The sequence below is a fragment of the Leishmania infantum genome, chromosome 20, assembly GCF_000002875.2.
Source record: "Leishmania infantum JPCM5 genome chromosome 20".
NCBI lineage: Eukaryota > Euglenozoa > Kinetoplastea > Trypanosomatida > Trypanosomatidae > Leishmania > Leishmania infantum.
In genome coordinates this window covers 537,211-564,672 of record NC_009404.2, presented here as the reverse complement: position 1 = coordinate 564,672, position 27,462 = coordinate 537,211, and the positions used below count along the sequence as shown (strand labels likewise).

Here is a 27,462-nt window from a genome sequence, read left to right as displayed (position 1 = left end):
TTCGACAAATGCACACTGCATGCGCCGCCGCGCGGTTCAACTCGCCGCAAAGAACTCCACGGAACTCATGCGCGCGGCTTCGCATATGCGCCGCCTGCGGTCCCCACCCCTCATCCGCTTCTCTACCCCTTCTCTTGTCTTGTCGCGCTTCTGCGGTGTCTCCTTCCTTTCCGGCTGCCACGCCGCCCCTCCCCATGCGTGCGCACACGAGAGCGACAAACACACGGATGGGGGGAGAGACGGTGTAGCAGGCGGCGCATAAAGCCAGAAAAGCGAATAGAAAGGTCGGGGTCAACATCTCAGCCGACTCTCGCGGAACATCACAAAAAATGAGCAGTGCGCTGGTGCCGCACCTCAGCAGGAAATCCTTCCGCTCTTCCCCCAGCTCAACGCTTCTCTCTCCGCTCCTCCTCAGGCCAGGCCTCGTTCCAGGTACGCTGCGGCTGAGGGGAGATGCGGCGTGCCGTATAGCTGCACAGTGCTGCCGACGCCGACGCCGAGGACAGGGCTGAAGTCGTGAAAGCACGCGGCCCCGGGACCGCTGCTACCACCGCCACTGCCGCCGTTGGTGTCCTCGCTGCTGCCGCTGTCTAGTGAGAACTGATGCAGAAGAGAGGTTGTCGGTCGATTTAGCGGTCCCTCATGAGGCAAGAGGCTGCCGCCAGCACGGTCTGCGCCAGCCAGGCTCGCCCGTCCGTCGCCTCTCCACGGCTGCAGCAGCTGCAGCGATGACGGAGTTGTCATGAGCGTCAGAAACCGCTTGCTGCTCGGATGCGTGTCGAGCTGACGAATCATGCGAGGGGCGACAGCGGAGGCGCCGTGGGCCTCACTCGATGTGAGGTCTGTGGCATACAGGCTGTCGTGCGCCGCGCCAAACAGAATGCACGGCTCCTTCGTATAGCGCCGATCCCAGACGGCCACTGTGCCGGCAGCGTACCCGGCCACCACCGCATTCGGGTAGCGCCGCGAGTAGCTCACCCGCAAGCAAAAGGGCGAGACGAGGCCGCTCATGATGCAGCAACGGAGAGACGGCAGAGACACTCCGCGTCGAGCCGCTCCGGTGACGCCGTCGCGCAAATCGAAGACGCATACGGGCATGCCGTAGCTGCCCACAACGTACTCGTACGGCGTGCATGGGTGGGCCATGAGGGCCGACACGGCTGCGTTATCCTCCGCAGCGGAAGCCAATCGGCCAGACAGGGCAAGCCGCTGCTCGCTTCCCAAGTCCCAGGCACTGACACCACCGTCCTGAGTACTCACGTACAGCAGGCCGGTAGGGGGTTGGTAGCTCGACACGCAGTGGTGCTGCTCCTCTCTTTGATCCAGCGGCATCGTTTCAAAGGTAGTCACGCGGCGCACTTCCCGGCGGCCAGCGAAGTCAGAGAACACCTCCACAGCACCGGTGCGCCGCACCGCACACAGCAGAGGGCGGTAGGCCGCGTCGACAAGGTGCAGGTCGCCCACCCCGTGGTAGTAGTGCAGGTGGCCATGCCGGTACGAGGACGGTAGCGCGGCAGCGGCATTGGCAGCCTCGGCGCGCTCCATCCACATACCGGGCCGACTGCCGCCACCACCGAGGCCACTTGCCTCGTCACGGCGGTAAGCTGCGGCGTTGACATCCTTGCCTGTGCCGTACGCAGTGCGCGAGAGCCGACGCGCCTCCAGCTCCACCTTAGCAGCGGCAATGGCGCCGCCCGCGCGCCGAGCTGGGGCCTGGCCATGTGGGTTGTATCGATCGTACATGTATCGAGGCTGCGCAACACGCGCCGTGGCGGAGTTGGCGCGGCCAACAACATCGCGCAGGAAATACTGCGCGCGAGCCTCCAAGGCTCGAAGAGACGAAATAGGCCCTCTGCGTGCGCCTCGAGCTGTCGCAGAGCGCTCATAACCGACCTCACCCCTGTCATTGTTGGCTGCGTCCTGCGCCGCCTCCACCTCGTCCGCAGCTGCCTTGCCGACGGGCTCGTACGACCACACGCTCAACAAGCCGCCTGTTGTCGATGTCACCAACATCGGCTCCGAGGGGTGGAAGAGGATGACATCCACGTTACCAGCCACACGCGAGAGGGACAAGGCGGCCGCGCCGACACCACCCCCACGCCGTGTCGCACTGGACTCTGGAGAGGAGCTAGAGGACGCTGACGCGCGGCGGCGTCCGTATCCAGGCACACCAGCCCGACCGATGTCGCCTACACCAATGCACTGGAATGGGGCATACGCACGCGTGGCCGTCGGCAAGGGTGCTGTGCTGCCGGCCGTTCTGCTCAGCTGCTCCCTATCACGCACCGCCAGCAGCGGTGTCCCGCCGCATCTGCCTCCGCCCACCACGCCCGCTGCTGCCTCCTGCGCAGATGCGCGGATGTTGCACTCTACGCGTTGACTGTACTCGTACAAGGCGTTCTCTTTTTCGAGGTTCATGGGGTGGCGTGGGTCGCTGTCGTCCGTCTCCTCCAGCATGAAACGCTCTAGGAAGCTGAGGGCGCCGTAGGCGAAAGTCATCATGGCAGTGCTGTCCAGAGTCCACAGCGGATGCAGCGCGAAGGCCTCCGCGTCGAGGAGCATGCTGGCCATCCCGCTGCCACCGACGACGCCCTCGCTACCTACTTGCAGCTCAGACGCAAAGTAGTCGTCCCCATCCTGCGGCCCGACACCTCTGTCGCCGGCGTCACGACGCCGAGTAGTGGCTGTGGACGGCGTGCCGCCACGAGCTCCGGCGCGCACGGCGAAGCCACCCTGGCCGACCCCCGTGTCACCGCTGCAACGAAGCCCGCGGACGCTGCGCCCTCTCTTCTGCCGTGTATCGCCACCGCCGCCGTCGACCTCATCGCCCTCCTTTCCGCCGACTGCGCCCGCAGCCTCAATACGGTAGTGTGAGTGCGGGCGCAGCGGCGACATCGGGGACGCAGTTGCCCCCTCTGCACTGTTGGAAGACGCGATGCGCAGCAGTCGCACAATAAAACGGCGCAGCACTGCAGGGTGCGGCTCAGCAACATCCTCCACGTCCCCAGCGGACGCCGCGGCAGCTGCGACGCTCCAGTGGCCAGCCTCGAAGTCGCTCGACATCGGCATGGGGGAGGCGCCCATAGTACGCATTCCGAATAGAGACGTTGCAGCGGGGCCGCCGCCATGCGCCTCCGTCTCCCTTACGTGGAGCAGCTGTTTGAGCGGCAAGTACGTGGCGAGGCCGCCGCCGGACACTGCATACGACGCCTCTAGCTCTTCTCCGCCACATCCTTGCCCGCCCTCTCCACTGACACCATGGTGACGATCTATGTGGCGATAGCTCTGGCGAGAGCCAGACGCGTGGCGTTGCCGACGTTGGTGGCCGGGGTAGTGGTGACGGCCTGCCCCGCTGTAGTCGTCCTCTTCCGCGACGGGGGACGGCGAGGTGCGGCGCTGAGGGTCCATCACGGTGTAGTCATCGTACCACGACTGACGAAGAAAACTGAACTCCTCCAGCACCACGCGCCGCACATATGTGCGCACGTATGGGCAGGTATCTTGGGTGTGCTCAAAAAAGAGGCGCACGAGGTTGCTAAGGGGGGGCAGGTAAGCCTGCAGTCGGCGATGATCCTGTGGCATGATGTGATGTCGAAGGCCGCCGCCAAGCACCACAGAGCCGGCACCGCCCCCAGTGGCAGAATCGCTCACCATGCCGACACGGGCGGATCGGGCAGCGGGCACCAGCACGTTGCTGCGGCGGTGAGAATAGATGGGCCCCGGTGTGACGACGTGCGGTTCGTGGTACGACACGGACACGGTGGGCAGTGCCCAGACGCTGTGGGTGGCCTGCTGCTGCTGGTGCTGCGGTGACGTGGCGTTGCTGCCGTGCGCGCGGAGGGAAGTCTGCTGTCCACCACCTCTGCAAAAGCTTTTGTCGCCAAAGATGGACGGTGGGGGCGGGGGCTTGCCCTTGGCGGCCAGCCTGAACCACCGATACATCCACTGGGCCACGTACTGCCCAATCTCCTCTACGGGAATGTCCTCGCGCAGCTGCGCAAACAACCAGCGATACGCGGTGTAGGCCATGCGTGTCGCCTCAAGCCTCAGGTCCGTGTTCATCTCGGACATGCGCACGGGCAGTCCGTGCAGACGATGCAGCTGTAGCTCGGCGTAGCGGGCCCGCGAGGCCTGACTCGGTGCAGGCGAGATGAGCACCATCATGAAGCACCGCTGCGCTGCCCCGCGCAGGATAGACGTGTCAGAGTACATGAAGTGGAGCAGCGCCGGCGCCGCAATGTGCAAGCCCGCCTCGAGCACCTCGGCAGATGTCTGCGGCACGTCCTGCACAGTGCCGTCCAGCGGGGGGCTCAGGGAAGGCGGGTCAGGCGGTGCCGCTCCGGGGAAGGAGGCACCGACGTCTGCGGCCGAGCTGCCAAACGTCACACCCTCCTCCTCCCTCTCCGTGTTGCGGTCTTCTTCCTCCGCGGCAGGAGTAGCGGCGGGCAGCTTCCAGCTGCACAGGAGCGACACGAAAAGCGTCAGCAAGGTCAAGTGGTAGGTGGTGGCGATGAACACCGGCGGTGGTGTCATGTGCGGTGGCTCGTCGCCTGCCTCGCAGAGCGGCGTTGCGGGTCGTTGAAGCCGCAGCGCCGGCGGCGACGATAAAACATGCAGCTTCTGCGAGAAAGATAATACACGAGGGATTGGCGGTGCCGCCGTCGCACCCGCTGTCGTAGCCGGAGCGGTCGATGCCTCCGTTGCCGCTAGCCACAGTGGCGCTTCCTCTTGTGCTTGCTGTAGCAGCTGGCAGCAGAGCTGAAACACCCCGTGCTGATGGCACGCCTCGCGGCCGTCATCGCTGTGCAAGGCAATGAGCGTCAGCAGCGACGCGGCCATCATACGCTGGCCGTACGGAGTGGCATAAGGGCCCAGCACGTTGCTCTGCCATGCCCCTGGCGCCTCATCACCGCCAGCTGACGATGTGGACGGTGGCACCTCCACCGGGCACTGGAGTACCTCCGCGCAGGCCTTCACCGCCACGTCCCGCTGCTTCGCGGACCCGATTAGCTCGGGGTCGGCGTAGCAGCTCTTGCAGTAGATGAACAGTGTGGCCGGCATCAAGAAGCGTAGGTCGGGTCGACTCCAGTAACGGTCCAGCACAAAGCGGTAGACATTTGCCTCGGCACACTGCAGCACCGCTGCCGGGCCACAGTCGACAAGTCGGCAGACCAGCTCCGTCGCCCTCTCACGGTGGGCAGCGACCAGCAGCGCCTGCAGCAGCGAGGGCATCCGCTCCATGAACGGGAAGGTTTGCTGTGGCGGGGGCGCCTCTGACGCTGCTGCTGCTGTCGCCGCCGTAGAGGAGGAGCTGTACAGGTTCCCCAGAGCTGCAGTACTCTCTATCGCGTCTGCGGGGCGGTACAGCTCCGCGGTGTAGCGGAAAGAGGCGGCCGGGCCAGAGGTGGTGGTGCTAGTGAAGAGGTTTGTAATGTACTCTGTTTTGCGCACCTCAACGTGAGCAGGGGGGCCCTGCGTGGCCGCCCTTGAGAGGGCAGCTGTGGGCAGCACCGCCACTCCATCACTCGTAGCGGACGCCACTGGCACCGCCGCGATGGTGGTGGCATTCGAAAGCCTGCTGAGATCAGCATTCGGCACTCGCTGGTATCGCCCGAAGGTGACAGTGGCGCGCGATTCCACCTGCTTTGGCGCGCCGGAAGTCACCGCAGCAGCACCTTCAGGTGCCGTGGGGCGCTTCTTGCGGGGGTCCTGACAGCGAGTCGAGGCGTGAGGTAGGAAGGCAACCGTCGTGCTCTGCGTGTTGCGGTCCCAGACCAGGCCGGCAGCGGCGCTCTCAGAACTGTTAGGCAGAGCGACAGAGGATCTGGAAGCCGCCGTCAGCCGCGCGAGCCCGTCAGACGGTGACGGGATTGCGGTGGCCTGTTGTGGTTGCTGAGGCGCCCGCGGATAGGAAGAGTGGAGAGAGTTGGCGTACTGGTCAGCGACACTGCTCAGAGGAACTCTGGCGGCCGCACCACGGCCGTTTCTGCCTTGCACACGTCCCGAGGTGGGACACACATACGGGCGGCGTCTCTCACGGCCGACCTCTCCGGCTTCATCCCGACCATCTGCACCAGGGGTAGTTGTGCTAGTACCGCCCCACGCCGCGGAGGTCGACGAGCGCGGCCGCAGCCCCCACACGCCAGCCAAGTAAGCCCGTGGCAGCTCAAATGACTGCTGCGTAATGCCGTCCAGCATCGCCTGCAGCCCGAGCAGCTCTTCGGCTAGGAACGGTGGAATCACCACCGCGGTGTCGTCCGGCAGCGACGGTAGGCAACTCGTCTGCGCCTCTGCCCCCGGCGACGCGGCGGCGGCCGGCACGGCGTTGCTGACCTCCACGGCCAGGAGGTCGGGACGGCTGTACTTCCACGACGTCACCTGCACATCCAGCCAACTGCGGAACTCCAGCACACTCGCACAGTGTGGCGGGGCGGGCCGGACTGCGCGGAGGAGAGAGACGCACGAACGCTCCACGATGTTGTCCCACGTGCTCCACAGCCTGTGCGAGTGCGTCGCTGGCACGGGCGGGTAGACACTGAGGCAGCCGCCCAGTCCACCGACGATGATGCGCTCTGCCAACAGATAGCCTCGAAAGAGCGGCGCGACGTAAACGTCCTCGCGGAAAAGCCGGGAGTACTGTGGGAGGGAGAGGGTAGACCACGCGATGCACTCGGTGATGCACTGTAGGTACCACTGCAGCTGGCCAAGCGGTGTTTTCTTGTCCGTCAAGGTGCCAGGGAAGAGGTGGAGAATGAGCGGGTGCAGCGCTTGCAGCTCAGGGCGCTCCGCGACAAACCACAAAATGGCCATGCGCAGCGGGGTGGTGAGGCAGCTCGTGAGGATGTCGGAGGGGAGGCGTGGGTGGTGCCGCAGGGCCCCGGCATCACCGTCGCTCACGGCACGGCCGCCCCCCGCTGCACCACCGGCGGCAGCGCCGACACCCATCATGCCCGCGTCACCGCGGCCGACACCCACCCTCGACCGCATGGCGCTGCTGCCACTGCCACTAGCGCCACCATTGCCGCTGTCGGTACTCCCGGTAGCGCCAATGAAGTAGAAGTCTTGCAGGATGGTACTCTGCGGCGGCGCAGCGCTGTCCATCCCGCCAGCACCGAAATGGCCGCCGCAGTGGAGCGGGTCGGCGGGGACCGTGTCGAGGTTGCTGCCTACACGATCGTAGCTGCTGCTGATGCGGCTCGCTTGACTGTCGGCGGGCGCGTCCATCTCCACTGCGCTTACCTGGCGACTCGACATGAGCTGGTACTCGCGCGAGGAGGTGAAGTAGCGCTGCTGATGCTGCTCCTCGCACATTCGTATGTAGTAGTTCAGGATCTCGCCAGCCTCGGCGCAGTCCGCCACGAAGACCAGCGGGAACCCGACACGGCTGCGGAAGGTGTCCAGGGACAACTTGCTGTAGGGCGGTCCCGCGTACCCCGTGGCGCTCGGCCCTATGTTCATCAAATACAAGTTGCCCCCACGCGGAGGCGGCACACCTCGAGCGACGTAGTGAAAAATCACCTTTGCGTTGCCAGCGTCTTTGCGGGCGTCGCTGAGGGCCTGAATGAGATCAGAGGGGCGCGCGTTGGCGCAGCACGTCGTCGGCAACGGTCGCGGCGCCAGCCCTTTGTATTGCTCGCTGAGCCGCTCCGACAGCTGCGCCAGGACGGCGCTGCTGTCCCCGAGGATGAAGGCGGGCGAGCGCCACATGAAGAGCGGAGACCATGCCTCCGCCTCAGGAGAGCTCATTGACGGCATCCCTGCCGCTTCGCCGCCGCCGCCGCCTTCGCCCCTCTCGTCTCTTAGCGCCCCCTCCGCGTTCTCCACGATGGACGTCTCCACGTTCAGTGCAATGCACAACCTCTTGGAGTGCGTCATAGAGACCGTCGTTCGAGAGGCGATAGCACGAGGGCGGTACGCCGCGCCATGCTGCAGGAGCAGCTCCTCATCCCAGCGTACGCCATGGAGCTCTTGATGCAGCCAGCACTCCTGTACGAGCTGCGAGTCCCAGCGGTGGAGCTCCGCCTCGAGTACTTCGGTGTCTGAGATCGGCACCAGGCACGGCAACGCCGGAGATGCTGATGGCGACGGCGACAGCGGTGATGCCTCGCTCCGGTACTCCACGCGGCTGTCTTGAGTTTTAGTTGGAGAGCCTAAGGTAGTGGACAGTGGCGACGTAGGCGTCGAACTTCGCGATACCAAAGTCGTGTTGTTCGGCTCTGCAAACATGTTGGGCTGCGACAGTGGTGTGTCTTGTAGGAGGGGTGGCGCGACCGACGTGCGACGTCCACTACACGGGAAAGTGCTATGGAACTCCGTTGTCACGGGAGACGACATCGGGTCCTCTGGAAGAGACACACGGCGAGAGCGGCCAGCGGTGTAGACACCGTGAGCTACAAAGGGCCGTCGTTGCGGTTGTTGCTGCTGGGCCGGCTGCTCTTCGTGTGTGTACGCTACTTCAGCGGAGTACGAGGCGACAGGGTCATCTTCCGCCGGCGCCTTCGCGTCCGTCAGTCTTATAACTCGGCCATGACTGCCGGTCGGAGAGGCCATAGCCAAGAGAAGCTCCTGCACATCCCCGTCTGTGATCTCATCCAGCGATTCCATGTCCGGCACCGAGAGCACCATCCTCAGCGGGGAATCGGCGTGGTGGCGCGCTGGCCAGGCCGGTGGCGAAGCAGCCGGCATTGGCACCCTACCCAAAGTTAGCAACGCGTGAGCGAATATAGGCAATGAGGAGGAAACGGATGATGATCCTGACAGCGGCAGGGAAAGCGCTAAGACACGATAGCGTGCGCTGCTGCTGCCGCCCTTTTCCTTTTGTGTTTCTAGCCGGCGGGTGCTCTCCCACACCCACCCGCCAACCCACTGGCGACGATAGAGGGGGAGGGGGGGGAGGTGAAGGAGGAGGTCGTCCAAAGCAGGGCAGNGGCCCTGACGGGGGGAGGGGGCAGGGAGGAAGACAGGCCGCCTCGCTCCTCCTCACACACACGCCCACGGGTGACGGAGAGAGGAAGTTATCCAGCTGAGACGCGCTGGAAGTTGAAGAGGAGAAAACGCGAGAGAGAGAGAGACAGCGGTGGGGAAGAGGGTAGGGAAAAGGCAGCAGGACGAGAGAGAGGCTAGCCCTTCATGTGCACCTCCATGCCATCATCGCAATGTGCAATCCGAAGCTTCTCCGCCCCACACACACCTCCCCCCATCCATGACGCAGAGGGGGATACAGACACTAGCATGGAAAACAAGAGGGGTGAAGAGTGAAAAGTCAGCAGCCATCTACACCGCGATACCTCGTTCTCACCTCCACGATGCTTCGCACGTTCGCAGAGCTTCTGGGGCTGCTGCTCTTTTCGTCATTCCGGCAGTCTTGTGTTGTCGTTAACCCACTCGAACGCGTAACGCAGCGCACGGTCCCTGACACATTCTCTCCCTTCGGCCGTGAAGAATGGCCATCAAAGAGCAGAGAAGAGAAAGCGGCGCATGCGATGGGGAGAAACGGGGAAGTATTCAGAGAATCGCGAGTCTGAGAGGGCCGCGGACCGCACGTGTGCCGCCGCTCCTTGCCAGAGCGCCAAAGGCGCAGAGCAAAACACAGAGAGGAGGAAACACAACTGCTTGCGAGGGCGCAGGAGGGACAACTCGCACGACGCGACGTCGATGACGGCGGCCACAGTAATCAGCACACACACACACAGAGGGTGCTAGAAAAAGGGGTAGTTGCATACACGCACGCAAGCACTTCTTCATTGGCCCGAAGTTCAGAAAGAAGAAAAAGAGGAGAGAAGACAATGAAAAAGACAAGCGCGCACACAAACTACAACGCTGAGTAAGAAGGAGAAGGGGAAAGAGTGAGAGAGCGCCAAAGACATACCTCGGAGTCACCACTCCGACTTACCTCTTTCCGTATCGCCTCCCCCCGCCCACGCATGCACGCTCGCCCTTCTGCACGTTCTCGCCTTTTGTCGAGTTCGATGGCGGTGTCGGTCTGAGAGAGTGCGCAGAGAAAGGAAGAACAGAACGACAAGATGGCATACAGGCATGGAAGACACACATGTAGGTGCGAAGATGCGCTCCAGAGAGGCAAACAAGCACGCCCGCTCGCTTCATTGATCCGTCTAATTCTTTCTCTGTTTGGCAGTGCGTTCCTATGCGTCTCACGAGGACCCTTTTGAGCCTTTCTCGCAAATCACACGTGCAAGCTGCTACGCACTGCCTGGACTGTCCCCCTTCTGCCTCACTACGCCACCTCATCCCTACCCAGCCGCGCGTGTTCCCTCGGCGCCACTCGTGAACGCCCACGGTGGTCACTACACGTAACTGGCGACGCGCACACATGCACGGCGCGCGTGTGCCTCGCGGAATCGACGAGGCAGCGCAAACGCGTGTGTTTGCGTGTGCGTGTGTGCGTTTGTGCGTACATGGGAGTGTGGCGAGGGAGGAAAGCACCTTGCACCGCAGGGCGGGTGAGGGTGCACTCCCCCGCCAGACACCGTTTACATGCAAAACAAGAATAATAGTTGCAACAGCGAAAAGAGAAAAATGAATGGGAGGAGAAGCGAGGAGCACCGAGAGGAAGGGAGAGGGAGAGGGGGACGATCCCGAGTGCACTCCGCCGCCGTCTGCTGAGGAAACATAGAAAGTAGGGGAAAAGAGTGAACAAGGAGACAAAAGGCAGCGCAGGACGCGAAACCACAAGAGGGAAGCGAAGAGACTACAAAAAAAAAATGAAGGCCACCCACGGCCACACGCATACACACACACACAAACATCTGCGCCAAAAACTGAAAGCACGCACGCAGTGAGCAGGTGAGCAGGCGAGCTAGAGACAAAAAAAGGAAGCTATATGGACACACACACACACACAAGCACACATGTAGACACATATGCACACACAGGAAGCGACGTAGAAAGCACATACACACATGCACGGTCATAAGAGGAAAGAGATGGTGAGATGCACGCACAAGCCGCCGGCCAGCCCACCCGTATTGCCGCACATACACAAGCGCGCACACACACACGCAGAGAGAGAGAAACAAGCACGCGCTTGTGAAGCAATCAGAGATACACCAAAGCAGAAAGGAAAAAAAGAGAGGCATAGCCATGCGCAGGTCACAGTCGCTCACCTGCACACACACACACAATACGCCCGCAACATCAACAACGAAAAAAAAAAGAGAGAATCCCACAGAGGCCCACACGTGTAGTGGCGCACAGACACACACACACACGCATGCACAGCCTCTAGCATATGCACAGGAAAGATAGTAGGGAGAAAGGAGAAAAACGATGGCTCTGGGTCTTATTAACCACATGCATAAAGAGATCGGAGAAAGAATGAAGAGAGAGAATGGTAGCGGAAGACGGTGGAAAGAAAGGGTTGAGAACGGGAGTGGAAGAAACGACGGGGACGCCGCAGGAGAAGAGAGAAAAGAGGACGCTGTATCGCCCCAAGCACGCGCACGAGCTCTCAAATGCGCCCGTGAGCGCTAACAGCGCTGTTTTTTTTTGTTTTTTTTTTTGTTTTTGTTTTGATCCCTACGTCTGTATCCTAAGAGCCCCATTCGTCCTGTCTTCTCGTGCGCCTCGCTTCGTTGCCGCCTCTCCTCCTCCTCCTGTCATGCGCTGCGGCACCTTTTATGGTCGCCAGCGCTGCCATCACAGGAATCCAGCAACGGGAAAGGGAGAGAGGGTGGAGAAGGAGGAGGACCACAGGCGCCGGTGCACAGTGCATACCGTAAGGGCAATTCATGGGGAACGAGATTCTGTCTGTGTGTGTGTGTGTGTGTGTCTCGATCATGCCCCGCCTACCAGTCCTCCCTTTTCTCGCCAGATAGGTATCATCTAAAGGCGGTACCCACGCTCATCCTCAGCCGTGCGGGCTTCGAGCGTGTCGACGCGCCACCCCGTCACCGACCCCTCAACGAACATCTGGGTCTCGAGCGGGCGCACATCCACCTCGCAGAGATACTTGCCAAAGTCGTCTTCGTTACCCTCATCCGGGTCATCAATGCGGAAGGCGGTGGTGTCGCCCAGCGGCACTATCTGCGAGTCGTAGTCGAAGAGGACGGCCACGTGAATGATAAGCTCCCTGCTATCATTGTAGAAAGCCCAGCGCCTGGCTTCCGTGTCGGCAATGCGGTAGAGGATGTTGCTGAACATCGGGTATGTCTTGGTCCCTTTGACGGTGGGCTTGCCATTCTTGAAGGCCACGGGAGCGGCCTCCTTGGAGATGCCGGACCCCATCGCGATGCCGTGAAACCCGTTCTCCTTGGGGGCTTTTTCCAGTGTCGCTTCAGCGGGAGACGACAAGGGGGGGGGGACAAAAAGGGATAGAGAACAACCGCAGCGCACACAAGCGTACCGAGATGCCGCTGCTAATGTCTGAAGGAGGCGCTGGCGGAGGTGCTGGGGTGGAGTGGGGAGGGGGGACGGAGTGGAGAGGAGTGGAGCGGATGGGCCAGAGGGAGAAGGAAGGGAGGCGAGCAAGCAGCACTCCGAACAAAGAGAAAAAAGAGAGTGCGCGAGATAGAGGCTAACGTCCAACGAACGGTGCGTGTGTCGGTGAGGGGGACGGAAAAGGATGGGAGAGAGGATGGGGAGGAGGGGGGATGCAGTGATGAAGGAAAAGGAAGGTAGATGGAGAGGGGGAGCAGTCTTGATGCGTTTTCCTCGGATTCGCACAGCCTCTCAGAAAGCGGGCAAGGGGGACATGTGCAAGTTGGGACGGGTGTCCACAAATTGTGGGCGAGGGTTTCGCTCACCTACACTGGGGACATCCGTGTGCCATGCGGGTCTCCTGCTTGACGCACTACGAGCAGTGCCCTCCTCAACGACGATGCATTGCACACAAGGTCGACCACACATGACATATGATGGTCCGCATTCGCCTCTCGCTCCCGTGCACAACGCGTCTTGCGAGAGGGGGCGGGTATCGCTTCCTTGCCGTCCGTAGATGTGGCTCGTGTGCCTCGTTTTTGCTGTTCTTGCCAGCGTTGCAGCCCTCGACGACATCTTGAATGCACACACGACCAAAAATGCGGGAAGCTTGAGAGACGGCGAGAAGCGGAGGGAGGATGAAAGGAAAGGAAAGCAAGGAAACAAAAAAAAAACGGCGAGAGAAAACAAGCGACAGCACTCAACCCCACCCACCCGAAAATATCAACCCACATACAAGAGAGAGAGGGCATTAACAAAAAGAAAAGAATAGGTGTTGCCCTGAAAGAGGAGAGCTGGAAATTTAGAGAGAACGACTGGGGAAGGAGCTTCATCCCCATGCATCACTGAAGACATAGAGGCGCACACACACACAAAGAGGGGGAGTTACACGTACACTTCATGAGTACACAGATGAAGAGAGCGAAGTGAGGTGAAGAGCGGAGCAAACAACGCACGCGCACACAAGACATACAACATCTCCCCTCCCTCCTCCCTCTGAGAAAAAAAAAAACATGAGACAGAACGAAGAAAAGTTATCTGCAGCGACCACCACACGCACAACACCGCCCAACATCCACATTAAGCGTGTGCAACAGAGAGAAAAAGAGAGGGGCGGGGGAAGGGAGGAGAGGCAACAACGGAACATGCGCGATCATCAAGATCACTATCTGATGGAGAAGCAGCGTACATACAAATCCTTCATTCAAGGTGTCCATTCTGCCACAGAGCATGCGCTGAACACCACTCGGCCAGGCCTGTCACAGGCCTCACATCGCGTGGTGAGAAGCAGCCCTAGACACGCCTCACCGCCGCTCCCGCATCATGCCGGTCGCCGCCTGGTGCATCCTCCCCTCGGGGTGCCTCAGGCCTCCCCCACACCGCTGTAGGCAGCGCGAGGGCCGGGGGTGGGATATGCGCTCGCGTCACGCTGACGCTCTGCCTGTCACGTGGATGGCGCAGACGTGTACGCTGACCCACTGTCGCAGGTCGCTCCAACGCAACGCCATCCAGGGCCTGGCCATGTCACCACCAGAGGTGGTTCTGCATCCGGCAGGGGATAGGGCTGGGGAGGGCTGCTTGGCTTCACCACACAGTGCGTGGGTAGTGGACTTTGAGATACGGCGCACTGAGCGGGGTCCACACGTCACGAGGGGGGGTGGCCCCGTCCTGGAAAAGAAGAGCGAAGCAAACAAGAAAAAAACGATGGCAGCAATGTGCAAGAGCAAACAAGACGAAAAAGGCGAGGGAGAATAGGCTGCGCACATGGATGGAAAAGCGAGGGAGGCTGGCAAACCTTGAAAATGAAAACAGACACACATGGTAAAAACGTATGAAAAAGAGAAGAGCTGAAGGCGAATACATCGAGCGGCGTTCTTTCCGTCGCCGCCGTTTTCTTTCTGTGTTGCTGCGCTGCTTTCCACTTTTATCCTCTCCCCCTTTTCGCTGTGGAGAGCGAATTGGTCATTGGTCATCTGTCGTTGCCTTTCGCCGTCAAGTGGCGGAGCGGTGTCACAGACAAACTGTGGGAGCACATGAAAAACACAACGCGCAACAAGGAGAGGGGCACGCCACTACGGATACGCTATCGAACAAAGAAGAAACACCTCTGCCGCCCCCACCACCACCAGCCTTCTCGTCTCTCGCATCCGCATGGAAGTGGATAGGCGGTCACACAGAAGAGATAACGAAGACGCGCCCCTTCTCCCGCACACACACACACGCATGCATGCATACACAGAGAGAGAGAGGCGGAAGAACATCGCCGGTGTGCACATAAAAACGTAGAGGGGATGAGGCAGGCGAGCAACCAAAGGCAAATAGAGGAGAAAGAAGAGGACGGGCACACGCGCAGGCACCAGCAGCACCGCCCCCGCTTTCTGCGAAGACGCGAAGAGACACGGGTGTGGAGAGGGAGGTGACTCCATCACATCTTCCTCGGAGGAAGGCTTAAAATTGGCTGCTTTTGGGTGCCTCGAGACGGCGGTAGTAGGCCGCCTCATCCATCTCCGGGTGCTGCGCAAAGTACTCCTCTGACAGCGGCAGTGCCTCGAGCTTGCTCTCATAGCCGTCGATTGTGCCCTGCACAAAGTGCTTCGTCTCCAACGGGTAGACGACCACCTCGGCGAGAATGCCGTCATCCTGCATCTCGAGCTTGGTGTCGCCCACCGCGCTCAGCTGACTATCGGCGCCAAACAGGTACTTGATGTGAAACTCGTAGTCCTTCGAGTTGTTGTAGAAGGCCAAGCCGCCCTCTTCCTCGTCGGTAATGCGGTAGAGAAGTCCGCCGAAGAGCGCCTCCTTTGTCCCCTTCGCCTTGGGCTTCGTGTACATGTACCCACTCGCGGGGTCCTGATCGGCCACGGTGTCGGTTGAGTTGAAGCAACCCATGATGTCCGAAGGGAAAAGATGGGCAAGAGAGAAGAGAGATCGGGCGGGCACGTGCCCAAAGAAAAAGAGAATCAAGCGCACCAATCATAAAAAAAAGGAGGGGTGTAAAAAGAGAAATGAGAAGCGCAGCCTGCCTCGCCCGATGCATATATCAATCCGAAAACGACGCAGTGTTGGCTGAGACGGAGCTTGTGTAACGGCGCGCACTCGACTAGTCGGTCGCAGGAGAGAGCAGAGGAAGACGATCGAAAGAAGGCGTGAGCTGACGTGAGCCCTAGATGCAGCGCTGATCAGAAGAGAGAGTTCTATCGTGTTGATGTAGGGTGCGTGTTCAGGTCTGCTTGTTTTTGTTTCTGGTGATGAGGAAGGCGGATATCATTCGCCACGAGGCGTGCACGTGCCGAGAGAGGGAGAGAGATCAGCAGAGTTGCGTTGGAAGAAGGATGGGATAAGCAAAGGGAGGCAGAGACATCGGCCCGAATCTGTGTAGTGAAAGCGAAGAAAGAGACGCCTGACTGCCGATCATCTGATGCACAGCGTAGCTACTCGACGTGCTGTACGCGAGAAAGCATGTGTTTGTGTGTATGTTCCTTGCCAGCTACACCGCATCCCCCCGTGCAAGCCTTCATGAGGTTGTCCATGTGCCACGGTGCTGCTGCGCGAAAGCGGAGTGAAGCTCGCTTCTTCCCGCCTCTTCGCTCATTCTCTTCGCCAAGAGACGGGTCAGACCCTTGACCTCACCGCCCCGCTCTGGGCAGCAGTCCCCTCTTGCGCAAACGCAAGCACAGAAGCCACGCACGCACGAAAAGAGGCCAGCCTCCACTGGCTCCGCATTCCCTCGTCCACCACCACAGCCACGGCCCAACTGCAGCACGTGCCACTGCCATTGCTGTTGCGTTTGGTGGTGGTGGTGGTGGTGGTGGTGGTGGTGGTGGTGGTGGTGGTGGTGGTGGCGGTGGGAGGGGTGGAGGAGGCAAGACAAAAAGAAGACGTGCGCGATGAGGAGGCCGGCGGGGAGGATGCAAAAAAAAAAAAAAACGGTGGTGTGCACATCACGGAGCGCAAAAGGAGATGAAAAGAGACATGGCGAGCAGAGAGAGTGTGTGCGAGGTGGAGGAAAACAGATAGCACTCGGCCAAGTCCAGTACTATGAGAGCCTGAGGAACAGCAACGACGAAAAGGAGAGGCGCTGCACTGCCAACGGCGGCACACCCACAAGTCGTGATGAGAGATGGGCAGAAAAAAAGGCGCTTGTGTTGCGACATGAGCGCATGCGCGTCACCGTCACGTCTGAGCAGTATGAACAAACACGTCCACCGGTGTTGCTTCCCGCTCTGATACATCCGTGTGCACATAAGTTTTCGGGAAGGCCGCGTGAGGTGCCTTGGCCTGGAACATGGTCGCCACTGCCTGCACGTCGCTGCCCAGAGAAAACGACGTGTGGTTCTGAAAGACTGCGGATGTCGGCGGCAGATGGTAGAATTCGGCTCGCCACCCGTTTTCTCCTGCTGGCTTCTCTTGGAAGAGGCCAAGCACATACGGTAGCCGTGGAGGATGCGGTGCCGGGGCATTCGCGCCGCCATCAGCAGCGGCAGCAGCGTTGGACACCTGGGGTGCGAGGACCCGAGGGATCAGCCAGTATGGCGAGTCCTCCGGCGTCAGTGGGTAGAAGAGACTCGCGTCGAGAGTTTGCATAAAGGTAAAGCGCGTTGTCGGATTGTCAGGGTCAGTCTGCGAGTTGCGCACGACGTGCAGCACGCCAGCTTCCTCTCGCGCCAGCGTGAGCATGATGGGCGGGTATGTGCTCGCGTCCTCCGTGTCCGTCGCCGCCAAGGACCTATCCCCGACTGTATCGCTCATAGAGAGCATGGCGCCCATGAAGGTGCGCGCCGCGACCGACACCCGCACGCATACAGATGGGCAGGTAGTTTCGAACACCCCTTTTACGCGATAGTCGTGGTGAAGGGGGAGTCGGAACATGACGCCGCAGCCGGAGAAGTGCTGGTACACCTCTGACCACTCTACCCAGATGTACTGGTTGTGGCGACAGGCGCACGCGGTAGTGGTGGCGCCAGCAGCCGTGGCGGCTGTCTGCGGCGCCACCGGTGCCGCACATCTGTCTCGGAGATCGCGCCTTGGCGACGTCATGCCGCCACTGCCGTCGCGATGCAGGCACTCCTGCATGTCACATGCCGCGGCAACATGCGGCCACTGCTCCCAGAGGCGACTGCCACATCGCCACTTTCCTTTCCACGCCGCTACGTCTCCCCACGGATTCCGCACTTGGAGCAGCGTCAGCTCGGTACAAAACGAATCGACGTTGAACCGCAAGATGCGCATGACGGGGTACACCATGCCGGCGAGGAGCCCGTGAGCCGCGCCTGCATCAGCGCACGCGCCGCGTCCGGAAGCCTCCGCCGCAGAAGGCAGAGACATCTCTGCTCGTGAGATACCTACGTCGGTCTGGAGCATCACAGCATCAGGGTCGAAGCGGGGAGCCGTGTGCAGGATGACCTGAAACCCGTACCGGTCGTACCGCATGAGTCGCGACGCAAAGCTGGACGACACCACAGAAATGTCGAAGTGTGAGATGTCGTAGCGGGCGCACGGCCAACCGGTGAAGTCACGCAGAGCCATGAGCGGATCGCCAGTGATGATGTTGCAGTAGCCGCCACGCATCTTAGCGTACACCTTTTCCAGCAGCGGCACCCACAGCTCCCGCACATCGCGGCGACTGTGCGCGCAATTGATGTAACTGCCCCCCTCTATCATCGGGAAGTAGTCGTCGACCACGACGCTGCGCCACCACCCTCGCACATTCAGCGTCACGCGATACGCGCCGAGGAGCTGTTCGGCGGCCCCCTGTTGCTGGCTGCGGGGGTGGCGGAACATGCGGAGGAGGTGATGCGTGTGCTCCGCTACCGCCGCCACGGCGCCAATCACCCAGCTGTCGCCAAGCTCGCCGGGTTCAATGATGACCAGGCGGAGGGGGAGAAAGAAGACGTGGGGCTGGAGGGCAGAATGGGTGTTTGGCTCGCCAAAAAGACGCCGCACAAGGTCGGAGGCGCGAGCCCAGGCAACAGGTTTCTTATCGAGTCCTTCGCTAAAGTGATGACTCACTGAGAACGGCGACGTGAACGGGGCACCGTCGTGGCCGACGGAGCCGGTACAGCGCTTTCCAGTCCCGCACAGCGCCATCTCTCCCCCGAGGAACTCTGCGTCCACGAAGGGAATGTTGGCAGCCACGCAGGCGTTCAGGACGGCCTCGGTGACAGAGTTTCCGCTGAGAGCGACAGGCGCTGCCATGGCAGCAAGAGGGCGAGGAAGGCGGTGCAGCTCGGCTTCGAGGCGTGCGCGCCACGTCGAGGTGGGCGACGGCACCGATAAAGGGGCGTCCGTGGACAACGGGACAGCGCGAACGGCGGTGCGAAAGGGCCCCACGGTACCCTCGACAAATGCCACGCAGGTCAGGGGCGGGCACGCTGCCCGAGCGACGAGGAGCCGTCGCCGATGCCACAGCGGAGAGCCCGGATCCTCCTGCGCGTCCGCCCACTCCAGCTGCGTCATCCCCAGCGCCTTCAGTGGCAAAGGTTCTGCTGTTGTCCAGCTCGCCGATACTGGGAAAGAGACGTGGATTTCCATCGTGTAGACATGAGTGGCGTTGAAGAAGCACCAGAGAACGTGAGTGTTCTTGCCACCAACCACCTCGGTTGCAGCCGCGTCGGCACCCTCGGCTCTCCTCCATTCCACACGGTAGAGGAGGCCCTCGTCAAAGCACGCCGTCATGGAAGGCATCCACGTAGTTGCGGAGGAAGTCGTCGCAGTCCCGGCGCTTGCCTTCGGCCTCCGCGGCTGGGCCGGTTCGAAAACGAACGGCTCGAGCAAGGGCGCCAAGGCCAAGGCGTCAGCGCTCCTGTGAGTAACCTGGTGGTAGCCGTGGACAACACCGTCTGGGTTGCCGCCCGTGCCAAGCTGCTGATCGAGCGTCCACGAGAACGACGAGGTGGTTGGCGTCATGGATGCACCGCATACACGCTGCCTCAGACAACAGTACGGCCTCATGAGGGCCGTCAACAAGACCGCCGTGTGCTCCTCCAGTGGCACAGCGCCGTCACCCATTCCAATTCCGATGTTGCGTCCGTTCTTGTTTTTCGATGTCATCTTGCACAGCGCGCGCGGTAGCCGATGCTCGGCGCCTCGCGATGAATGGCCCTTTGCACCTCTGGTCATTACTGCTGTCACTAGCAACAGAAGACTGTATCGCGGGGGAACCTGAACGGCCATCCGGCGAACGAGCTCTTGTCGCGCCGGAGGCTTCCGATGCCGCCACAGCCTCCTGCGAGCTCGAGGACGTCAGCGACGGAGACAGAAACGAGGAAGCTGAGGAGGGATAGTCAAGAATGCTGCGACTCGTGTGGTTTGCGAGAAACGCCAGAGGCTGAGTGCTACGGCTGCCATCGGTGCCAGGCGCCTCTCTGGGCCTTGGTGCGGCTCTCCGTGTTGGAGAGGTAGAAGGTGAGGCTCGGGTTGAGCGGCGGGATGGATGACGACGGCCTCGCCCCCCGGTCCCGCTGAAGCGAAACGCCGCAGCGCCCATGTCGAGATAGGAGGATCAAAGAGGAAGGGAACAGAGAGACGAAGAAAAAAAGCAGGGGGATGGTGACGAAAAAAGACCACACAGCCAAAGACTGTTGCGCACCCTACGCGGCAACAAAAACCACACACAGGGGCCACCAGCTCCCTCCGCCGTCGCCGCCATCACCCCGCCCTCCCCTCCGCTTCCTCTCCTCCTCTGTGTTTCTACTGAAGCCTGCGCTGCGTCTCAGCGACTGTTCCGCACTTCCGAGGAACTCACGAAACAGAAGCGCTAAAAGAAAGTCGAGAAATGTTTGTCAAACGACCGGTGTGCGTGCGTGGGTGCGTGACGTGCCCAGTGCTAGCAATGAAGAGCTTCACACAGACACACAGGCGAGCGAGCAGCGACACAAGATGCAACAAGAGTGAGATCGAGAGAGAGAGTCCCACAAGAGCTGACGTAGAAAAAGAGGAAAAAGGTAAGCACATAAAGAAGAACGGTAGAGGTTAGAGTCAACGCAAGATCAGGAACGAGAAGATGCGCGCGCAGCTCGTGCGTCTGTTCCTTTTTTTTTTTCATTCAAGGTGTCCATTCTGCCACAGAGCATGCGCTGAACACCACTCGGCCAGGCCTGTCACAGGCCTCACATCGCGTGGTGAGAAGCAGCCCTAGACACGCCTCACCGCCGCTCCCGCATCATGCCGGTCGCCGCCTGGTGCATCCTCCCCTCGGGGTGCCTCAGGCCTCCCCCACACCGCTGTAGGCAGCGCGAGGGCCGGGGGTGGGATATGCGCTCGCGTCACGCTGACGCTCTGCCTGTCACGTGGATGGCGCAGACGTGTACGCTGACCCACTGTCGCAGGTCGCTCCAACGCAACGCCATCCAGGGCCTGGCCATGTCACCACCAGAGGTGGTTCTGCATCCGGCAGGGGATAGGGCTGGGGAGGGCTGCTTGGCTTCACCACACAGTGCGTGGGTAGTGGACTTTGAGATACGGCGCACTGAGCGGGGTCCACACGTCACCAGGGAAGCTCAAGTGAGAAGGTGAACAAAAAAGGGGGTTGGGAGAAGTGCAAACAAAAAGAAATGAAAATGGCATTGATTGGACATGTAACAACAGCACTAAGAACGAGAGAGGGGCCGCACTGCGCACGCGTACAAGGGGGCAGGGCAGAACCGAACCGAAGGAACAATGTCACGCGCGTACACAGAGCGAGAGAGAGAGAGAGAGACGGAGAAATGAAAAAAAAAACAGAGAAAAAAGAGGAGCACCTCGCAAACGTTAGGGAAGAAGAGAAAAAGACGTGTATAAGAAGAGGTGGGGAGGCTGATGGCGGGTTGGTGGAGGGGAGAAGGGCACGAAGAAAGGAGCCAAGGCACCGGAAACCATCAAGCGCTCAAGCATACGAAAAAAAAAAGGAAAGTGGGGGAGCATAACCGATGCGGCCTTTCTTTTTGCTCTTCTGAACTCGAGAGTGATCGAAGAGCGAGGTTGAAGCAACGCAACCGAAAAAAAAAGAGCGGGTTTCAGGAGTTTCGCCGCGTATTGCGGTTCGCCGGTGCATCTTCTGTTTCCTTCGTCGTTTTCTTTCCAGATTGTTTTTTTCCTAATGATTTCTTATCCTGTCAGCGTCTGCGCGATGAGTGCGACACAAAGGCAAGCCATCGAAAACGAAAAGAAAATGCATTGAAAGGGCAAAACAAAACACACGAAGAAAGAGGCAGATGGGCAGGCAGGGGCAGAGAGAAAGAAAAAAAGAGAGAGGCCTGACGTGAAGAATGACAATGCACACATACGCTCACGCGGGGTAGAAAAGATGCTGAGGAAAGGTAAGTGATGGGGGGAAATAGGTATAAGAGCGCATTCCCCTTCCAATCAACAATGCGATTCACACGCGTGTCTTGGCTTTTTCCCTACGTGGGAGGAATATGCAATCGGCATGGGGAAAAAAGTAAAGATGGATGAAAGAGGGGAGCCGTGAACACTCTTTGTGTTGATGTACACACAAGCACCTTCTGACTCTTTTTCCCTTTTTCTTGCCGCTTGTAGATCGTCGGTGTGCTCTTCTTCTTGTAAACGTGAGCGGAAGAGAAGCCGTCGACACTCTTCTGGCTCTCTTCAGCTGTGTTAGTCGTTGCGGCAGCGTTTCTTTCCTCTTGTGCATCTGTCCTTGCTCTTTTGTCTTCCGTCTCCTCTCGCTCGCTCCACAAAACCCAGTGCCCACAGTGCAACAGTATCATCCCTGCTGCTGCATACCCCATATATATAGCCAGCACTGGCACATACACACGCGCAGGGGCGCAGTAGCCTCAGTGGTTGCACATCCCTATATATATATATATATATAAGAAGGAGCGGCACATGCGAATAAATGAGAAAACCGCTTGTTGTAGTTTCACTACCAGCCTGAAGTCGCTGCTTGGTGGCTGGCTCGCATTTCGCCTCCGCCCACCCCATCTCCCGCGGAATTCTTGTTGCTTTCTCTGCTTCTTTGACTGCTTCAGCTTTCTGTGTTTGTTGGGAAAGAGAAGAGGTCAACACAAGAAAAGAGAGAACAACACCGCAGAAAGGGGGCGAAAAAAGGGGGGCGAAGAAGCACTGAAGATAGAAAAAAAAGAAGCATTCCCTATTGCCCCTCCCTCGCTTCGTTCCGCTTGTCGATGATGGTGAAGAGCGGGCAATGAAATCAGGACATGAAAAAAATGAGAAGAGGCATGCGTCACAGCACACACGCACACGCACAGGCGCCATACACACGGCATCGTTATCGGCATCCTCTACGGGGACAAGGAGCCAAGTGTGGAGAATGGAGGGGAACGTGGAACAGAGAAACCGGCCAGAAAAAGAGGAGAGGACACGCCAAAAGTGAGACGGGGCAAGGCAGAGCACCATCCCTGTCATCCGTGCTCGGACAGCGAAACCACACGAGCCCTCCTCTCTTTCTCTCCCCGCCATTCACCACCTTTCCGCAGTTGTGAAACGTGCTTTCATCCACAAGTGGCGATCTCTTGCGAATCTGCCTGACTCCTCGGCCACTCACGGCACCGGGGTGCAACGCTGCTCATTTGTTGCCTGTTTCCTTCCCCATCCGCTGATCCTGAGATACCCTTTCTGCCCAACGGCTACGTCACTCCCTGGTCTGTCTACTGTAGTTCTGAGGCGCTGCGCTCCGCCACACCGGTGGCGGAGCGTTTCACGTAGAAGGTCTTCTCGACCTCCACGGAGTCGTTGGCGAAGCTGAGGTAGTTGTCAAAGACGAGACTGTTCGCTGGCAACTTGCGCAGACGAACGTGTGCCTGTCCGTTTGGGGTAAAGGCAAGCTGCGAAAGAACGCCGAGCACGCATGGACACGTCACAGCGCTGTTTGATGCCGAGGTCGCAGCTGCACTGGACGCCCTCGTGCCGTTGCTGCCGCTAGACTGCTGCACAAGCAGACGTGGCACGACGAGGTACGGCGACTGCTCTGGGACGAACGTGTATATGGCGCTTATGTCGCGGCCCTGCAAGAACGTGAAGCTCTTCGACGGCGTCTCGGCGTCCGCAGAGGAATTGACGAGGAGAGAGTAATCGCGCGCCACCAGCTGTGTACTGGCCGTCATCATGGAGTGGCTGGAGGTCCCGCTACTACGCTTGCTGCCATTCTGGGAAACCGGGCTCGTCGTGGCGGAGGAGGCGCCCGCTATGGAGATCATGACAGGGTTGTAGTCCTCCGACTCCCTCACCGTGCCTTTGCTGTCTGGCTGCGACAGAATGAGCGTCAACGTTGTCGGCTCCGTCACGTGAATCTCGAGACACAGGTCCGGCACAGAGCCCCGGAACTCGAAGGGGATGCGGTAGTCCGCGTAGCCGAAGTGGTTGAACACAACACCGCAGCCGACAAAGATCTCCAGCACCTCCGACCACTCCATGATGAAAGTTCCATCATTCCCGCTGTGCTGCGGAAACGCAACACACGCTTCCGGGTGCGCCTGCCACATCGGCGAGTCGTCAGACCACCTGCCACTCCACTTGGTCGCCGCCTCCCACGCGTTGCGCAGCCGCAGCAGCCGCAGCGGTGGCACCTTCTTCCGCCGCAGCGTCGGCAATTCAATCGCGCGAGCTTCTAGCACTGCATAGGCGTAGCCCACAAAAATGCCCTTCTCCTTGTATGTGCTATGGGCAGAGCGCGGGTCACCGCTGCCGGGAGTGCTCAGTAGCACAAGGTGCCCGCTCTCGTAGTCGCGTACCATGCGAAGGAAAAACATATCGCTCTTCACCGGGTCCGTAACACACTCGCGAAAGCGGACGTCCAGCCGCGCCGTGGGAAATCCGGTAAAGTCGCGAATTGCAAAGAGCGGATCGCCGCCGGCGATGTTGATGTAGCTGTGATAACGCTTCGCATACACCTTCTCGAGATACGACACCCACATCTCGCACGGCCCGTTGGCGCTGCGGGCGTAGCGCTGCTGCTTGCCCACCACGGGCAGATAGCTGTCGACGAGTACCGAGCTCCAGAGACCGTCTTTGTTCAGCCAAGCCCGGTATGCCCCAACCGCCTCGTCTCGCTGCGTCTCTTCAGAGCTGATGGGGTGCCGAAACATATCCTTGATGTAGTCCGGGTGTTCCGCCAGCGCCGCCATGGCGCTCACCACCCACGAATTGCCCAATTCGCCACGCTGTGTGGCCGAGGGGGTCACACGATGCCGAAACAGACGAATTTGACCCTTCAACGCGAGAGGCAGATACGCCTCTGGGCGCCTCCACCCGCTCGGCGCAATCAGGCCTCGATCCCCGTCAAGCGAGTGCTGGCCAGGAGGGAAGGAAGGGTCGATAAACGTCAAACGGTGTTTTTTGCACAACGCCAGCACATCCTCAGGATCTGTGGAGGTGTGGATGAACCTCGCGAGCGTCACCTTGTTCCTTTCTAGCTCGGCGTTTGCCAAGGCTGTTTCGCGTTGAAGGTACTCTTTTGAGAGCGGCTTGCCGTCGAAGTGGCATCTGTACTTCGACTTGTCGCCCCGGGCGAACTCGATCGTCTCCATCGGATAAACAACCATGGAGATCGTTAGCTCGTTGCCCTCAACGCTGGCGACGACGCGGTTCTTGTCATCCACCTCGCCGCCGCTCTCCGACGCAGAGAGCGAGGCGGTGATGGGCTCCATATTCGACACAGGCCCGAAAATAAAGGTGGCATGCATTTCGTAGACGAACGTGTCGTTATACAGAGCCCAGACTTTCTTCTTGGAATCGATAATCCGATAGAGAAAACCGCCTTTGAAGCATGGCGTAGCCTCGCCGTCGATGGACGGCCCCCAGTTCACCCATGGCGTTGATGAGCTCTTACTGGCATCCATTGGTAGCGGCTCTACCGAGTCCTCACGAAACTCATCGAACATGGCGGGCAGTTCTTCCAGAGCTTGCTGGGCTTTTTTTTCTCTTTCCGCGGTCAGCTGCGCACTGGCGAGCTCGTGCTTGTACGCTCTTCTGTCTCCCCTGCCTCCGAGCCCTAACCAAGCAGACAAATGCTAGACCGCCTCCCCCCCCCGTCTGCGCCTTCGTCTTACCTTTGCCTATACCTGCCGCCCCGCTTCGTCTTCCCCGACGAGTATCCCTCTTACGAGGCACAGAACACACTGGAGAGCGTTTCCGGACGGCGGCCTGCAGACCCGCGAGCTCTGGCGAGGCAGCTGGGAAAATTAAAAGGAGGGCTGAAGGTGCGCTAAGAGAAGCGGATGAAGCAGTCGTTTCACCAGCCGAGGAGAAAAGAAGAAAATGGGAGGGAAGAGGAGAGAACTCACATAGAGCAAGACGACCTCAGAAGCATGCACAGCCGCGAAAGTAACCGCGGGAGAGACTGGCAAAGCCAGATGCAGATTGAAACCACTGGGATGGTGCAAGATGGGGGAAGGAAAACAGTAGTAACAAAAAAAAAAAAACATAAAAAGAAAACGAATGTCACATGCGGAAAGAGGGGGTTGGTGCGTAATGGATTCAGCAGAGAAGTGGATATGTGCGTAAAGAGAGAACGGATAGGGTTTGGCAACACAAGTACTGTATTGAAGTTTGTGTCTGTCGGTGTATCGGGGGGAGGGATGAAGGGATAAAGAGTCAGAGGAAAAGGGGGGAGGAAGGTGGTGGCTTGTCGGAATGTGGCTGCACGTGCGCTTCTTGTGTGTGTATACATGTGGAGGCGGGAGGAAACGAGGAGGAGGAGATGTATCGCAAACGCTGCAACAAAACGGAGATCATCACCGACTTCTGGAACGCGTCGCTCGGCTCCTGACGAACCCAAGGGAGAAGAGGACGAAACGGAGCCAGAGACGTATGTCCGCGTGTGTGTCTCAAGAACGTGTCGAGGCACGCGCACGGAGGCAATGGCGCACAATACACAAGGGGGAAAAGAAAACAAGTGCACGCACCACCGAGATATCTACACAGAATTGTAGCGAGCGCTGCCCTCTTTTCACCCGTCTTGTCTGGACGGCACGCAGACAATGCGAGAAGGAAAGAAATGAAAACAGGGGAGGGGGAAGGGAAGGCCGAAGGGTTAAGTTTTCGGTCAGAGCAACCGCAGGAAAAGATCAAGGTATGCACTCGTATCAATGTCACGAAAGGGACGCGAGTGGATAGAGGGAGAGGTGAGAAAGAGAAGAGACGAGGTGGAAGCAAGTAGATGCACATACTGCCATCTCGAAGAGAATGGTGCGACAAGCACGGTCCGCCTATGCGCTTCAGTGATGACATCAGCGGTGGCTCCGTCGCGGCAAAATCAAGCAACCGTCCTCTACTTCGGTAGGGCAGAGGGGGCACCGGAGAGAGGCAAGTCCAGCAGAAGACGCCTGTTCTACCCCATTCCCTCCCTGCAATAAGTGAGCGCATCGCCTGAGCAAGGGAGGCCGCAGGGTCGCTGAGAGACGCACAGATGTGAAGCACACCGAGAGAAAGAGGTTACTTGCTTTCTGACCATGGAGGCTACTCCGCACGCTCGGAGGCTGCCTACTTACTCTTCTGTGTTTCTTCTCTTAGTGTTACACTGCTCTCAAACGAAGGGAATAGAGCGCTTGAAAGAGGGAGGAACAGCGAATCCAACAGAGAAAACGGGAGAAGCTGAAATCACAGATGGAGATGCAGAGCGGCAGCCGTGCCGCACGAGAAAACAGGCGCTTGCCTTGTGTGAGAGGGGCACGCATATGTATAAGGGAAAAGAGCGAGACATCCACGGAAAACGTAGGAGAAAGAAGTGCCAATACATACTAATCCGCACCCACACACGCGTAGAAGCATGCACAGACGGGCAGAAAGAGGGGAAAATCACAAAGAGACGAAAGAAATGGGGTGGCTGCGCCTCCTCATGAGAAGAGCTCGGAACACAGCGAAAGAGGGAGAAGAAATAAAAACAGTAGCGCCATTTACAGCATCACTTTCACCTTCAAGAAAAAAAAATCGTCGGAGACGAGAGAGAGAGTCACATGAGAAAGCAAAGACAGTAAAGCGTACCAACAGAGAGGAGTGAGTGTGAGGGAGAGAGGGGCTTATGGCGAGCGCATATTCACGATGAACAGAAACATGGAAAAGAGCGAG

The 27,462-nt window shown here is 59.6% G+C and overlaps 5 protein-coding genes across 5 annotated transcripts; all 5 read right to left on the bottom strand.

The window, feature by feature from the left end:
• Positions 1 to 411: 411 nt before the first annotated feature.
• On the bottom strand, positions 412 to 8,685 carry LINJ_20_1280 (conserved hypothetical protein; the record flags this gene model as incomplete). Its single annotated transcript, XM_001465221.1, has 1 exon — positions 412 to 8,685. The coding sequence occupies one exon, from the start codon at positions 8,683 to 8,685 to the stop codon at positions 412 to 414; it is 8,274 nt and encodes a 2,757-aa protein (XP_001465258.1).
• Positions 8,686 to 11,841: 3,156 nt separating this feature from the next.
• Positions 11,842 to 12,243, bottom strand: LINJ_20_1270 (conserved hypothetical protein; the record flags this gene model as incomplete). Its single annotated transcript, XM_001465220.1, has 1 exon — positions 11,842 to 12,243. The coding sequence occupies one exon, from the start codon at positions 12,241 to 12,243 to the stop codon at positions 11,842 to 11,844; it is 402 nt and encodes a 133-aa protein (XP_001465257.1).
• Positions 12,244 to 14,883: 2,640 nt separating this feature from the next.
• LINJ_20_1260 (calpain-like cysteine peptidase, Clan CA, family C2) lies at positions 14,884 to 15,324 on the bottom strand (the record flags this gene model as incomplete). The annotated part of the gene is made up of 1 exon (XM_001465219.1): positions 14,884 to 15,324. The coding sequence occupies one exon, from the start codon at positions 15,322 to 15,324 to the stop codon at positions 14,884 to 14,886; it is 441 nt and encodes a 146-aa protein (XP_001465256.1).
• A 1,284-nt stretch (positions 15,325 to 16,608) lies between these two features.
• On the bottom strand, positions 16,609 to 19,608 carry LINJ_20_1250 (putative calpain-like cysteine peptidase; the record flags this gene model as incomplete). Its single annotated transcript, XM_001465218.1, has 1 exon — positions 16,609 to 19,608. The coding sequence occupies one exon, from the start codon at positions 19,606 to 19,608 to the stop codon at positions 16,609 to 16,611; it is 3,000 nt and encodes a 999-aa protein (XP_001465255.1).
• A 3,437-nt stretch (positions 19,609 to 23,045) lies between these two features.
• On the bottom strand, positions 23,046 to 25,277 carry LINJ_20_1240 (putative calpain-like cysteine peptidase; the record flags this gene model as incomplete). Its single annotated transcript, XM_001465217.1, has 1 exon — positions 23,046 to 25,277. One exon carries the CDS (start codon positions 25,275 to 25,277, stop codon positions 23,046 to 23,048), a length of 2,232 nt encoding a protein of 743 aa, XP_001465254.1.
• Between the last annotated feature and the right edge of the window lie 2,185 nt (positions 25,278 to 27,462).